The following is a 12,750-nucleotide window of genomic DNA, read 5'->3' on the forward strand; positions in this document are numbered from 1 at the left end:
AAATGTATTTGGTGCGCAGGCTTCATTCAAAAGTGCAGCACTAACACTGAAAATCAGCGTATTAACTTTTAGGAATAGCGTCTGACCTAGAATGTGGCCCCGCCAGTGGAGATGACAGCAGAGGGGGCGGGTCTATCTGCACACGATCAAGTCTGGGAGCCAATCATATATGTTTTTTAAAACACTAGAAGAAGCCGTTGACCAATAGCATTCCCGGATCTGCTACACCACCCACACAGGGGTAGAAGAATGGGCGGGACGCGATGGGACGTAATTACGCCAAGAATCAGCAGAGGGCAGCACGATATTTACACACCCCTTTGATTATCCGTCAAAAAGAAAAACCACAGCAGTGTTTATATGGGCCCAACTTGACGTTGTTTGGATCCATGCGAAGGTGTCATCTTCAAGACATTCATCAGAAAGTGCTAGAAAATATTATCCCCACTTATCTGGCTTTTAGTGCGATGCAAGACATGAAGAAATACGGAGAGCTATGGAGAGTAGATTCTGTGTTTTGAACGACACCGAAGACTTCCAAACGCGAATTTCAAACACTGAGAACAATCTCCACTTCGAAAGGTAAGTTGATAGCTGCTGCTTATTTGTTAAACTAGCGGGCTTTTGGGCTGTGTCTCTTCCCTGGAGGATGCCTGAACTCATCACTGCGTGGCTTGTTTTGTTACTGTAAGCTAACTCAACGTTACGTGTAGCTATGTGCATAGTGTGTGTTTACCTTATTACCAAAACTGCCGTCTTTCAGAAGGTTCTGTGCACACATCCATCGGTCCTACGAACTAAACCTCACCCACGTTCAAACCCCCTCTGTGTAATCTTCCGCTAATTCACATGCATAACGTTTCTTTAGGTCTAAGACACTGTTTGAGGAAATCCGTGCCTCCATCAACAACAATGACGAAGAGGACCGCTCCTTCTGGAGGCCTGTGCTCCCGTGGGGTGGCGTCTTTACCATTAAGGCAGGGCGGAAGGCCATATCATGCACCCCCCTATACGTCAAAATCAACTTAAAAAACACCTGTACTATTGATGGCTTCCTCATGATCCTGTATGTGATCCTGCGGGACAACCAGGGGTTTCCCAGGGAGGTGGCCGTCTTCCTGGGCAAGCAGTTTGTGGAGTATTTCCTCTACCTGATGGACTCCTGTGATTACACCACAGTGAAGATGCTGTGGATCTGGGACAGGATGTCCAAAAGACAGTACCGCTCAGAGATCCACCAGGCTGCCCTGGAGATTGACCTGTTTGGTAATGAGCATGAGAACTTCACTGAGAACCTGGAGAACCTCATGTCCACCATGCAGGAGAGCCTGTGCACCAACTGGAGCTGTCCAGCCCGCTTCCAAGAATTCATCAAGATCACAATCAACATCAGGTATACTGCACACAGGCAGTATAATATCCTGATGCTACAAAATGAACTTAAGGCAACTTTTCCCTGTTTTCATTCTCTCAACATTAGCAAAGATTCTGAGTCACCATCTGCTGTATTTTCTAGTATATTTCAGTTTTCTTCTGTATCAATTGTGCAAAATATCAAATAATCCTCAAATAGAGCTCAGCCTGTCCCCTGTCACTGTTGTAAATACTACGACTACAAATATTACTGCATACAGTATAGTTCAGGTCTGTCAACCTTTTGAGAGTGTTTCATTTTCACCCACTGACATACTAAACTTTCATATTCTCCACCTGGGTGCATGCATTGCTGCTTTACCTACCTTTAATTGTGTTTGAAAGAGGTATTTTTCCTTTCTCTCCATTTTTCCTATCACAAATTAGGTGAAATCCTAATTAATGGAGTGTTGATTGATGGTTAACACAATTTTCATTTACTACAATTTCACTCTCACATTGTTCCTGCAGCCCTCCTCATGAGCTGCCTCACAGAGACCCTATTCAGTCGGCTGTGGACGAGTTCTTCTGCCCCAAGCTCCTACTCTGCTCAGAACTGGGGTGAGACATAGGGAAGATGTTCCTCATCCTCTAATTCAGTCCAGTCTTATTCCACTTCCTTGGCAAATTGATTATCTTTTGTGACAGGTGTGATGGTCTGAGGGAGTTCTCTCAGAGGGTCTTCTGCCATGGACCACCACCTTTTGTCATTCTCAACATGCAGCAGTGGAAGTCAGAGGAGCTGTCCTACGTTCCTTACCACCTGGCTCTCTGTCAGCATCGGTATAAAACTTACACAGTGTGTTTCCACTGGCTCAATGCACAGTAGCATGTTTTGGCCACACTGTGGTGCAAGCCACTATCATATGGATTTCCATTCCACTTACCTGCAGGATTACAGCTTTGGCACAGAGGCATGTCTCCAGTATTTAGGAAGAGATATAAAAACAATTTAAGAGTCATAAGAGGGAGGTAAACAACAATAGTAGATGGTCATTAAATTAGATCAAAGGAAAATATTTTAGTGTTATTAAGTCTAATAGCCCTGCTGCATGGTTTTCATCTACATCAAAGTACAGCTATGATGGGGTTCCTATGTACTTGAGAGCATAAATATAATCATCCAACATGATCAGTAGGATATGAAAAGTCATAAACAGCCAACAAAGGAAACAAGGGAGACAAAACTGTGTGGAGTCTAAGCAATACAAGATGAAGGCAGGATGACTTTCTCTATATCAGTAAAGGAAAACAAAGCTAATTTTAGAAATATTAATCAGTTGAAAGACACAATATTTAAAAAAAAAAAAAGAAAAAAAAAAAAGAAAGAGAATTAAAGCTCTTGCTAATTAAAGCACAACCTCCTTTAAAAAAAAATACCACAATTTAAAAAAAAAAAAAAAAAAAATTTATGTAAGATTCTAGGACCCAGCACTCAATGACAAATAGCTGTCATTAAATCCCCATCTTTCAATTTAATGTTTTTTATGTATTTTTATTTATTTATCTAAGCTCTGATACACCTTTGTCCCTGGACCAAAGAGAAAAAAAAACATTGTTTACTCCCACCACTCTGGATTACTTCCTGGCCAGAATAATGACAAGAACTCTTTTCTTCGCAGGTATTTACTAGAGGGCGCCACACTCTTCAACAAGGAGGAGCATCACTACTCTGCAGCCTTCCAGATAGACGGCTGCTGGATGCACTATGACGGGTTGAGGAGCGACAATCTGATCCTGTTACACAAGCCACCAGAGCTCCTGCTGCTGTCCTCTCTGGTCTACATCCGCGCCTCCGACAAGTGAACTCATCAAGTGGACATACAGATGATGAGCAGGAGTCGCACGAAGCACAAGATTGAAAGCATTCATCCGCCCTGCCTCTGATTGTGTTGCCATGACCCCATGGATAGCATTACATTACTGCAACTATGTTCCTCTACTTATCACATTACTCAAATTTTTTATGAATTCCTGTCAGCATTTACTTCCTGTTTGCTGTGCGGGTGCTGAATGACACATGCTCCATGTCACCCGAATACTCGCAGAAAGCTTACTGTGCAAAATGAAAATGACTTATTTTTAGGCATGCTTGGAATCCAAGAATATAATGGACTATAATAGTTCTGGGTTGATATGCATAAATGATCATATCTGTGAATAATGCACACAGTATGCATTACCTTCCACACAGAGGAGACTGATATGATTTAAAAATGGCATGGTTGTTAGATGGATTACACTTTGAGGGTGCATTTTCCGATGACATTGACTGTATCCATTTAACTTTACATTTATGCATATCAGCCCTTTCCTAAAATTGAATTGGTGCTTTTTTTCTATGTACATTGTTGTGTGAGGGTAGAGGGGGAGGAACCAAACATGTCAGGTCAACTTGTTTTTTTCTTACCATGTTCAAATGAGTGAATGTTAAAATACAAATTTCTTAAATCATATAAATGTTGAGGATTTAAATATTACCTGTTTGGCTTCCAGGCCACTAAGCTGGCAACATGTTCATACTGATGAATTGAATTCAAGCATTTTAACACTAGCTCAGCACACACTGCAGTCTCCAACACAGAAAATAAGTACATTTTCATGTTATCTTACTTTGTAATTTTCAAAGATTTACTGGTATCACACAGTGCCTCTGCCAAGGAAAGTTTGTATATGTGAATCCTGTTGAGCATAAATCCTTAATCAAAGTTAGTTTTTGATGGCTGTTTTTATATGCAGACACAGTCTTTAAAATGCAAATACAAATATTTTTGGCATACACGTGTATTGATTTATTTTGTTGCATGTATGAATAGCATGGGTGGATATAACAAGAGCCACATAAAAGCAGACTACCTTTTAAGGCAGGCATTTATTTTAAACTGGGTACAACTGCACCACACAAACAGACTAAAATGTATGTAAAATGTCTTCAATCAAAACATGATCAAATGTGAAAAGCTACTGTTTCTACACCTAAGGTTATCTTGTACTTCCAGTATTAATCCACAGGATATAAAATTCAAGATCATCACCTTACTCCAGACACACGATGGGAAATGTAAAAGAAGCAGAGTGGTCATTTGGCTAACATTGACATCAGTTTCAAAGGATTTTTCTTTCAGACACAAACATTAGAGTGGCAGGCCATTGCAGACCAGGTGTTAGTCGTCCATCTGCTCTCTTTGAACAAGCACTTTGGTGAGAGTGGTGGCAAAAGCATGACATTGGTTAGGCCATAATAAAAATGCGTACAAACTCAATGTTAACATCCCTTCCTTTTGCAGATTCACGTTTGCAGATTTTCATCAGCCTCTCGCCAAAACTCAGTAAAGAAAGAAGTAGTTAGTATACACCTCAGAAATCATGACATTATAAATGACATTGATACTAGATGAATCATGGCGGCAGCACATAATTACGCCTGCGTGATTTGTGCTGTGGCTATGGTAAAGTGACTTAACAAAATCTATTACAATAGACAGAAAACAGAAATCAGGTTACAGAAACAAACAGTACAAATTATAAATACAAAAAAAAACTCATTCACATCTTTCTAAAATAAAATTACATTTGCAGGAATACAGATTGGGTTGCTTATGTGTTACCCTTTCAGAACAAACCAGAAATCCAAAGGAAAGTACTCTATATGGTGATGCAAACAATCGGCAACAAACTAAAAGTTTCACCAGTGACACCCTGACCCAGATGCAAGGCAAATGTCATTAAAGTTCTCATCTAACACATCAGGTTTAGAGTACAAGAGCAAAGTGGAAGAGCACGTCCTGTCTAGTGTTTACAAGACTTCTATGTGGTGAAAAGCGTCAGAATTTGTTTTAAAAAGGTGTACAAATCAATTTGGCCACTAACAAATAAAATTGTGAGCCATCTAATAGAATCTGCCTAGATAAATATATGCCTTGAAAAAATGAACCCGCGTGCACAACAAAAATGACAACACAAGATGTCTGGTAGGATGAGGCAAAGTCAGTGGTACCATTTGATGTTTCATTAGACATCCACATTACCAGCCAACAGCGTGAATCAAGAGACATGCCATGTGGGGTTCTGTTACAGCAATATGAAATGCCTTGGCTTTTTAAAGACACAAACACAAAACATAATTCTTACACACAGGGAACAGAAGTCTTATTGCATTACCTAAATGCCATTAGCCTAAATTAAAACATATGTACAAATTACACAATGTATCAAATAGTTTGGTAAGTGCAATGCAGAGCTTGGTTAAAGTTTCCACGTCTGTGCAAACAACAGTGCACAAAGCAACTCAAACTAGACTTGAACATGGACAGTGACTCAACAAGACACACCGCACCTAGCCTTCTCCTAGTTTAGTGCCCCCTCTATTGCTGTGCATTGCTTGACCTGTCTGTCAGTCGAGCCCAAGTCTGCACAGAGTGTCACCCTCAGCCAGCCTGGGGTCAAACACACCCAGGGGAGCACTCAGAGTCTGCTAGTCTGGTTTCTCTCCCAGGACACAGGACTGGTGACAGTTGACAACTTGGCCTGAGTTGGCTAGTACAGCCCTTGGTGCTTTATCATCCACCTCCATATGACAGTATGGAAGAATATAATGCTAATACATTAGCAATAAGGACGAGAAGAAAGTGTTTCAATTGTGGCACACGAGGGACAGAGTTTCTAGTGTTACGGGTGGGACGAAGGGGAAAAAAAAAAAAAGGTCCATGTGTTGGCACTTTACATGAAGCTGTGAACAAATTACTTCAAACCTGAATTTGCAAGCGAGACCTTGGCCACATGAGGATCACGTTTGGTGGCGGGTTGGCGAGCGCAAAGACCAGGTGTCAGACGCAATCATAGGCAGAAGAGTCTTGTTCGTAGTTAAGAGAGTGACATTGTACTGGAAACAGGCACTGAGACAATGGCAAAGCATGCTCATATCCTGCACCAGGGACGTTGTGAAGTAAAAGAAACGTGAACCTTATCTTAAATACTAAAAAAAAAAAAAAAATCAAACATAGTGCCAATCGTTTTTTAGAGTTTTAGGAAATTATGAGGACAGAAGTTTGTGGTTGTCCAACCACAGGCTTCCCTTTCAGTAATACTTTATATTTTATTGCATGGTTGGGGGCAACTTAGATTTTACGCATCTAAATGCACATAAATCAAATGATGAACCATCTAACGTAGTAATGTAGCAGAGGCCGAACAGAGGTTGACCTAAATGTGTGAGGCAACACAGACAAACAGCTGAATCCTGAATCCTAAATATAGCACCAGTTGGTATTGTGTACAGACCAAAGGGTGAAAAGAGGGCCAAGGTCGATTTCAACTATTGTGAAGAGTAGCAAGTGCATGACCTGACCTTAGGAAGATGTAACAGAAGCTAGAACATTGCGATTTTTTAAATGGCTCCAAGGATGAAGCAGAGACTAGTGGCAAACGCTCTCAAGAGAATTCATCATTCATCTCTACATTGACCCTTGGAATTGAACTACACACATTCGCTCACACACTAGTGACCCAGTGCAGAAAAAACATTTACAGGCAATGCACTAGAGGATATATTCATATCTATATATTTAATTTAGACCATTTACAAGAGAGAAAAAGGCAGCCCTTTTTGAGAAAATATAAAGATTCCAACTTTTCTCTGTTTTGTGAAGCACTGATTTTGATGCAGAACTCCTGTGTCGCCGAGCCCGAGCATCAGTTCTGCACGCAAACACGTAACAAAACAAACAATCCTATCTGACATGCACGTACCCCTTGAGCATACACACAGACATACACACTACATGGCCAACAACCACATATTCATACAAATACACAAGCAAACTGCGGTGTTCTACAAAATTTTGAACACATGGTTCCGGTTGCAGCAAGGAAATTAAAAAAAGATTTAAGTGTTAAACATAATTAATGGCATGAAAGAAAACAAAACAAATGTCTGCTAACATAACAGAGAGTTTTGAAATAAAAGTGACAAGATTTCTCCCACAATCCTCTGGGAAATGGCTCAGAGTCCTCATTGTGGTCCAGCAGCAGTAGAGCGGTCGTCTCCTTGTGCCCGTGACAACAGACGTCCAATCATCTTCCTTTCTTCTCCGCACAACTTTGTAACTCTTCATCTCTGCAGCCATGTCTGTAATCCCCCTCTAGCCAGCCAGCTAACCCGGCACATCCATCCACCCAGCAGGCTCTCTCTCCTCTGGTGTTCCCATTGGTGTGCAGCGCTCCTCTGCACCTGGAGGATGAATGTGGGGAAGGAGGAGGAGACAACAAAAAAGAAAAGTCTTTGTGTCTAAGTTCTCTTATTGGGTCCTAGCTGGCTGGGCCATGGGTCAAAGGGCAGTCAGACCAAAGTTACAACGGCAGTACATCATCCCGCTCGAGTCCAACCAGCTGTCTGAGATGGGGTCATAGCGTTGGACAGTGTTCAGGTAGGACGAACCAGAGTGACCTCCCACCACATAGAGGTAGTTGTCCACGATGGCAGAGCCCACACCTGCAAGATAATGACGTCAGTCACAGGCATCACTCGCCATTTTCTGGATGCAATAATCACAATAGGTTCAAAAATGATCTACAATGTATCCTACAAAGAGGGGGTTTGATTAAATTACAAATTTTACAAGTACGACATAAACTCACCTGTGCGTGGTTCGTTCATTGGCCGACAGGCTGTCCACTGATTCTGGTGCGGATCATACCTCTCAATGCTGGACAGGTGCGACACTCCATTGTGTCCACCCACCACAAATATGAAGCCGAGCATGACGCCCACTCCAAAGTTGATCCTCTTATCTGCCATGGGAGCTACCATTTCCCAGGCATCCTTGCTGGGGTCGTACCGCTCCACGCTGTGCAAAACAGACGCAGCAACATTAACAAAAAGTGTGCATGGTTTAAAAAAAGGGTCAGTTCACCCAAATAACAAATATCACTGACAGCTAGCGGTAGCAAGCCATGCAGGCAGTTTTGGTTTTATGTCCCTTGTTTTTGAAGTGCGTGATTCTGAAGTTTTTCTGGCAGCACACCTTATGACTGACAAGCTGTACAGTACATGACTTTAATGTGCCTTGAACACACCAACAAGAGTTTTCAAACAGTCCCCACTCACAGCTGCATTACCACATGGCAAAAACACAGGCCATTAAATCATATAACGTTTCAATTTTTTAACACTAAGTGTATGTGCTTTGCATACCAGTATTATTATGTGTCATGAACCTGCATCCATCAGATAAGAAACTGTTAACCTGTTAACCATTAACTTTAACTGTAAAGATATTTGTTGCTAATTAAATGTTATTCAATCCAAATGTAAACCGATATATTTCACAGCTTCCTGCAATTCCTTAACAGATCCCCGATTTAATGCTGTAACAACTACTTATCAGTCAAGTTTCTAGTCTCTACAAGCAAATACTGAAAGTATACTGAAACAACAGCTGTCTGGAAAACATAAAAGCATGTGGAATGCTTCAGAAAATTGTCAGATATATATATATATACACATGTATAAAACTCTGTGTACACAGAATCCTGTGTTACATGCACATTTAATTCAGCACTATAGTACATAAAACTAGCAATATTTAAGACTTATGTCAAGCCACACACTCACACACACACACACCCTGACTGCCAATCTGGGATTGTTTTGCGGTGTGCAAGGACATATAGGCCACTGGGGGAAGAAAAAAATACTCCCCAAAGATTCTTTGTCCAAATGCATTCTCCTAAGGGGGTTTCAGGAGTCAAGGAAACAAGCAACAGAGACACTGCTCTCCAAAGATCCACAGCAACAACAGAGGTCTAACTAGCAGCAAACAGTCAGGCACCCTCTGAATGAAACTTCAGCAACCACTTCTCCTCTGAATCCTCTTCATTCATTAACAGGTTCCTGGCCATTTTCTCAGCAACACTTGACATCCTTCACTTGATTGTCAGTTCTATTAAATAACTAACAAGACCTTGAGAGAGAAAGCCAGGTTAGGAGGTCTAAAAGGGCTAGAAGCTTTTCACTGGGATCAAAAGGCTATTTTAAAAAAGGTGTTGTAAAGCACCACAACCTTATGTTACTGATGTCAAATGTCATCTGTAGGAACAAAGAAAGGTTAGCTGCATGTTTTGAAAATTCGGTGGAAGAGGTTAGACTTGAAGGAAAAGAGATGCATCATAACATACATAGAAAGAAACGGAGATGCTACAGAGAGAATGGTTTTCAGCGTTGTTAATTATTTGGCAATATACTTAACATACAGTGATTTAACCTCATGTAACCTACCCATTAAATTTACTGCAGTCAAAATTCTACAGGGCATGCAAGATTTTGCTGTCTACAATTTATACATAAAGGTTTTTGCAAATTCCTACTTTCATACAAGTTCATTTAACTCCTAATATTTGTTAGAAGAACTTATACAGAACATGTGTACTGTATATTTCTAAAAACCCACTAGCAGGCAACATGTGTGTGAACAGGTACAACAACAAATACAACCATTCTCATTGCTATTACCTGTTCATGTGGGCTGGGCCATAGCCTCCAATAGCGTACACCATGCCATCCAGCACAGCTGTGGCAAAGCAGCTGCGGGACTTTGTCATCGGTGCCACTGGCTGCCACTCCTTCAACTTGGGGACATATTTCTCCACTGACTGGAGGTAATACTGGCCATCATAGCCTCCCAGGGCATACAGCTCTCCAGCCAGGACCACCACCCCTAGAGTGCTGCGGCACTCAGCCATACGCTCCACCGAGGACCAGGTGTTGCTTTCAGGGTCCCAGCTCTCCACTGTGCTCTCGTGTCTCCGATAGCTAATGCCCTGTCTCATGTGTGTGGCGATGCCTCCCACCACGTACACCTTGTGGTCCAGCACTGCTACACCAAACTCATAACGTGGCACACTGAGAGGGGCTAGTCCTATCCACGAATCTGTCTGAGGGAAATACATCTCCATGCTGCAAGAGAAAGGCAGATATCAATCGATGATTAAACACAAAACATAATGGCATAAAAGGCATAGATAATACAGCTTAAAATTATTATCTAGGCATTGTCATCATTACCTTTCTAAAGTGGCAAACAGTCCAGCCTTGCCTCCGACTGCAAGCAGCACCTTCGGAGCACACCTGGGCCGTGCCGACAACACAGTCTGATAGGAAAGTCGGTGCTCAGGCATAAAATGATATTTGAGGGCTTCATTGAGCAGGTGCTTGCATGCATGGTCATCTCGTATAAGGTGGTTGGCTTCATATAGGCGAGTGAGGAATTTGACGCTGAGGAGTGGAAGGCGAACACAGTGCAGCAGCTGAGCCAGATGCTGCTGTCTCTCAGTTACATCATATTTGATCCACGATTCCAGGGCGTAAAATACAGTCTCCTCTGTGACCACCTTAAGGCAATCATTGGACACAATTTCATCCAGCTCAGCCCTTGTCAGTTCAAAAAACTCCTCTGTCTGACAAACTTCCTCAAAGTTCTCACAGATGAACTTGGTTGCAGCCAGACACAGATCATGGCAGCCATATGTCTCTGCAAAACGGGAGATGCCTATACAGTTCCCAGCATCCAGCTGACTCTCTAAGAAGGAGCAGCACTCCTTAAGTACTAGCTTAACCTGGAGTAAGTTGGCAGCTGGTAGCAGAGATTCGACTGTTTCCTGGGAGATAAACACTGTGCCAGTGTAGGCATACTCAACGATGGCCTGGAAGAGAAAGAAAAATGCGTCACATAAACAAAAAACACATTTCAGCAGTTAAATTAGTGCAGTTACTGGCTGCTGGCTCCAAGCATACCTGCAAGGCAGTCTCATCGATGCACTGGAATTCCACCTCAGAGGTCTCCTTTTCTGACAGGTTACCCGTGAACATGGCCTTGAAGTAAGGACTGATGCTGGCCAGCACTACTTTGTGGGCATGGATCTTGGCATCACCCACACGTAGGACAATGTCACATAGTTCGTGATCCTGCCGCAAGAGCTGGAGGCCTTGCAGCAGCTGCTCTGAGTGAGGCCGTGTCAGACTGGCAAACATATAGGACTGGTCCTGCTGGTCCATCTGAGAGCAGAAATCCACACATCAGTGCAATGTTGACATAGTGCAAAGTGTACTGATTCAGTGTTATCCTTTGATTAACTGACATGTGACTAACAACCAATGGTGATACTGTAAATCCTAGAAATTAACCAGATGTCATCTTGTCCATCAGACTACAAGCCCAAAAGGCAAGTACACATAGGCCTGTGCAACATGACGTAATTACAGCACGCGTCGGAAACATGCCTGAACAGTATGATGCATACTGGGATGTTTTGAAGTAATACAGCAGTCATTACGACGCGTTCTGTTAGCGGTCTTCTGCGAGGCAAGCTGAAGAAGCATGATCTTTTAATCCAATGCTAAGACTGCTTAAAGTTAACCAACCGTACTGGCTAGAAAGCATACATATTTCAGGTTAACTCCAAGACAACCGCCTAAATGCTGTTGTGCATTCATGCTTCATGACATCTAGTAACGATAACGTTAAATGATAGTTTGTTGACTAGGGCCTTGGCTTGATTTCTGTACGAACATGGCCAGATCAAAACTCGCTAGCAAACCTCTTAGCTTCGCATCAGCAGACAGCTAGTACGCTAACACACTTTCAAACCCACCAAAAGCTTGTTTTTGCAGACACACATTTCCACGGATATCATATGTATATTAACATCAACATTCATTTCACCATCGTATTGTAAACAATTTTGGACTCCGGCAAATACACAGTGCCAATATCTCTGTTTCATTGCACTGCAGTCAGCGCAGGTTAGCTGCTAAAAATAAACACGGTTACTGTGGCTAGCTGCATCATTGATTGATATACAGTAACATGGCTGACAGATACGAAACGTGACGTTATAGCTAGCTGCCAGATAACATTTTCATTACGTCAAATCAAAGAGAACAAACCTGTAACCTATAGTCCGTCTCGTGTGCCGCTGTAACGTTAATGACAGATTTTGCAGTGGCGGAGTTCAGCGGCGGCGAGTGGGGACCCCGGGCGGCTATCAGCAAAACAACCTACTGCCAACCTAGCCTCAAAGCTACCGATGAGCTCTTATACCAGCTATCACAGCAGCACACCCACTTCCGCTATTTTCAAAATAAAATGATATTCACAAATGTTTACAAGGGACAGCCGTGTTCATTTTCGCAAGCATGAAGCCAAAAGTGTTATAATGCATAAAGTGAGGAAATAAAAACATTAACCCAGAGACCGCTCTCATAATAACAAAGAACACACAAACATTAGAGTCTGTCTCTTATAAACATGGTTCCTAAAGAAAATTATTTTATATTATTAT

The 12,750-nt window shown here is 42.1% G+C and overlaps 2 protein-coding genes across 3 annotated transcripts; one reads left to right on the forward strand and one right to left on the reverse strand.

Moving 5' to 3' along the window:
- Positions 1–137: 137 nt before the first annotated feature.
- c13h14orf28 (chromosome 13 C14orf28 homolog) lies at positions 138–6,411 on the forward strand. Of its 2 annotated transcripts, XM_056392782.1 has the most exons (5): positions 151–582; positions 869–1,393; positions 1,885–1,974; positions 2,062–2,196; positions 3,036–6,411. In XM_056392782.1, exons 1-5 carry the CDS (start codon positions 497–499, stop codon positions 3,217–3,219), a joined length of 1,020 nt encoding a protein of 339 aa, XP_056248757.1. In that variant the 5' UTR covers positions 151–496; the 3' UTR covers positions 3,220–6,411. The 2 variants fall into 2 exon arrangements, with proteins under 2 accessions (XP_056248758.1, XP_056248757.1); XM_056392783.1 differs by lacking the exon at positions 2,062–2,196 and having other exon boundaries at positions 138–582.
- On the reverse strand, positions 4,256–12,494 carry LOC130179762 (kelch-like protein 28). The gene is made up of 6 exons (XM_056392781.1): positions 12,356–12,494; positions 11,204–11,464; positions 10,475–11,112; positions 9,923–10,366; positions 8,050–8,258; positions 4,256–7,903 (listed from the first exon to the last, which is right to left on the reverse strand). Exons 2-6 carry the CDS (start codon positions 11,462–11,464, stop codon positions 7,740–7,742), a joined length of 1,716 nt encoding a protein of 571 aa, XP_056248756.1. The 5' UTR covers positions 12,356–12,494; the 3' UTR covers positions 4,256–7,739.
- Positions 12,495–12,750: the final 256 nt, after the last annotated feature.

Source organism: Seriola aureovittata, chromosome 13 (assembly GCF_021018895.1).
Source record: "Seriola aureovittata isolate HTS-2021-v1 ecotype China chromosome 13, ASM2101889v1, whole genome shotgun sequence".
In the NCBI taxonomy this organism is placed as follows: domain Eukaryota; kingdom Metazoa; phylum Chordata; class Actinopteri; order Carangiformes; family Carangidae; genus Seriola; species Seriola aureovittata.

Coding starts and splice junctions, on each gene's coding strand:
- c13h14orf28 (XM_056392782.1), top strand. CDS start 497: ATGGAGAGTAGATTCTGTGTTTTGAACGACACCGAAGACTTCCAAACG. Junction 1,394..1,884: donor AAGATCACAATCAACATCAG/GTATACTGCACA, acceptor TTGTTCCTGCAG/CCCTCCTCATGAGCTGCCTC. Junction 1,975..2,061: donor CTACTCTGCTCAGAACTGGG/GTGAGACATAGG, acceptor CTTTTGTGACAG/GTGTGATGGTCTGAGGGAGT.
- LOC130179762 (XM_056392781.1), bottom strand. CDS start 11,464: ATGGACCAGCAGGACCAGTCCTATATGTTTGCCAGTCTGACACGGCCT. Junction 11,113..11,203: donor TCGATGAGACTGCCTTGCAG/GTATGCTTGGAG, acceptor TTTCTCTTCCAG/GCCATCGTTGAGTATGCCTA. Junction 8,259..9,922: donor GGCCCAGCCCACATGAACAG/GTAATAGCAATG, acceptor TGTTTTGCACAG/CGTGGAGCGGTACGACCCCA.